The 1,811-nt window shown below is 40.4% G+C and overlaps 1 protein-coding gene across 1 annotated transcript; it reads left to right on the top strand.

Annotated features, from left to right (window-relative positions):
* Positions 1-60: 60 nt before the first annotated feature.
* On the top strand, positions 61-1,308 carry LOC106014143 (multifunctional methyltransferase subunit TRM112 homolog A; the record flags this gene model as incomplete). The annotated part of the gene is given in 1 exon segment (XM_013091214.1): positions 61-1,308. A coding segment is annotated over 1 exon segment (109 nt), but the record flags the coding sequence as incomplete, so codon positions are not given.
* Positions 1,309-1,811: the final 503 nt, after the last annotated feature.

Here is a 1,811-nt window from a genome sequence, read left to right as displayed (position 1 = left end):
CTCCCCTGAAAAGTCCAGAATGAGTGAGTTGAGATTTCCTTTCTTTTTCTTTTTTTCCCCCCAGGTGGAAGTTGTGGAAGGAGAGCTGGTTTGTCCAGAGACTGGGAGGAAATTTCCCATCTCTAACGGGATCCCCAATATGTTGTTACTGGAACACGAGTTGCAGTGATGTGTGTGTGGCGACAGCAGAAAGACAGTGTGATTGTTCTAAGTTCTGGATGGATGGTCGAAAGAGATGGGTGAAGGAGGGGACTTCTGCGCCAGTCTTCCTCGTGTTGGAAATGTTATCTCTACTGTAAATAGTTTGATTCAACATGCGTCTGTTTTGAGAAAAAGTTTCTTGATTTAGTTGCGGAATATTTGATTTACTCCTTTTGTTATCACAGAGTGTTCAAGTTTCTGTTCTAAATGTACTGAACATTGTCTCCCAAGTACTCAAAATAGGTCTGATATTTTTCTAGAAATCGGATGATACTGCAAATATTTCCTCTTAAGTTTGCCACTCTTTTCTTTTTCTTGTGGGTTAAAATGTTCGGTTCTGGTTTATAAATGGTGTATGTAGTTCTTTGTGTTGAAGCAAAAGAAGTAGAGTAGACCACATTAGATACCCGTGTAGAGACTGAGGTCAACAAAAGTTCCCTTGTTCTTGCACTACTCAGCGCAGCCATCGGGAGAAAAAAATATATAGATCTTATCTACATTTGGAGCAGCAGTTTTCAAGGCCTGTGGCGACTAGACTGGGAAGTGATGCACACAGCGTGGTAGTCGTGACAAATGTCGTCAGACAGGAAAACCGTACGGTGCCTCACTAGCCCCTTGTCATCATAGGTGTAGTAGAACACAGTGGGATGCTTTGTGATTTGACTCTTTCCAAAGTGTGCACTCTTGACCTCCACAGTTAAAAGAGGCCTCGCGGTTTTCTGCAAAGTCCATGACTGTAATGGCCTCGTCTGTTTCAACGGACTCTCTAACACTTTCCCTACGTAGCCCCAGCTCATTGGATATTTCCTCTATACGTAACTAAAATAATGGTCTATTCCCTAAAAACGTGGTGATTTGTGGGTCAGAAAAAAATTTACCATTTATAGCAAAATAGGTCTAGAAGTACAAAACTGCATATATATTTTTAAAATTCTATAAAGATCTATAGAATGTTGTGTTGAAATGAACAGGGGCTGTGATAATATGAAATATGACAGCAAGGTTATGAACAGTGACCCAAAAAAAGCGCGTTAAAATGTTACTTTTTTACAAGGAGTTCATACAGTAATTTAAGAGGAAAAAGCAATAAAACAGTTGATATACTCATATTTTTGTTCAAAATTGTAGTCCATTTAGTGAACATATAGTCCCACACTCATTCCAACTCAAATAGAGCTAGACATAATCCTTACAGCTAAATACACTTGATGTGATCGTCATCTCCTCGATCCACTTCACTGTCTCTACTATCCTTCAAGTTGAGCACTTGTTCTAAGTCTATCTCTAGATCTATCTACATTCCGGTCATGAAGAAGATCGTCGTCTGGGTCATACTCTCTATCACTATCACTGTAATGATCTATAGACTCTTCTTCCTCAGATCCTTCTTGAAGTGTCATGTCTAGTGCAGTATTTGCAAGCATGAGACGCGCTTGCTTTGGCTTACTGGAGGACGCCATTTTCAGCTTGACATAGTGTAACGGATCTAGATGTAGATAATCTGTAGGCATTAACCTGTTGAGTCTCTTGATGAGGTGTACTCAGAATGTGTTGTTCACGACGTGACAGCTCAGGGGGAAGTGAAGTTTCCCCCCTAAGTTAGGTACAGC

This window comes from Aplysia californica, unplaced genomic scaffold (assembly GCF_000002075.1).
Source record: "Aplysia californica isolate F4 #8 unplaced genomic scaffold, AplCal3.0 scaffold03224, whole genome shotgun sequence".
Lineage (NCBI taxonomy): Eukaryota > Metazoa > Mollusca > Gastropoda > Aplysiida > Aplysiidae > Aplysia > Aplysia californica.
This window is presented reverse-complemented; position numbering and strand designations above follow the sequence as displayed.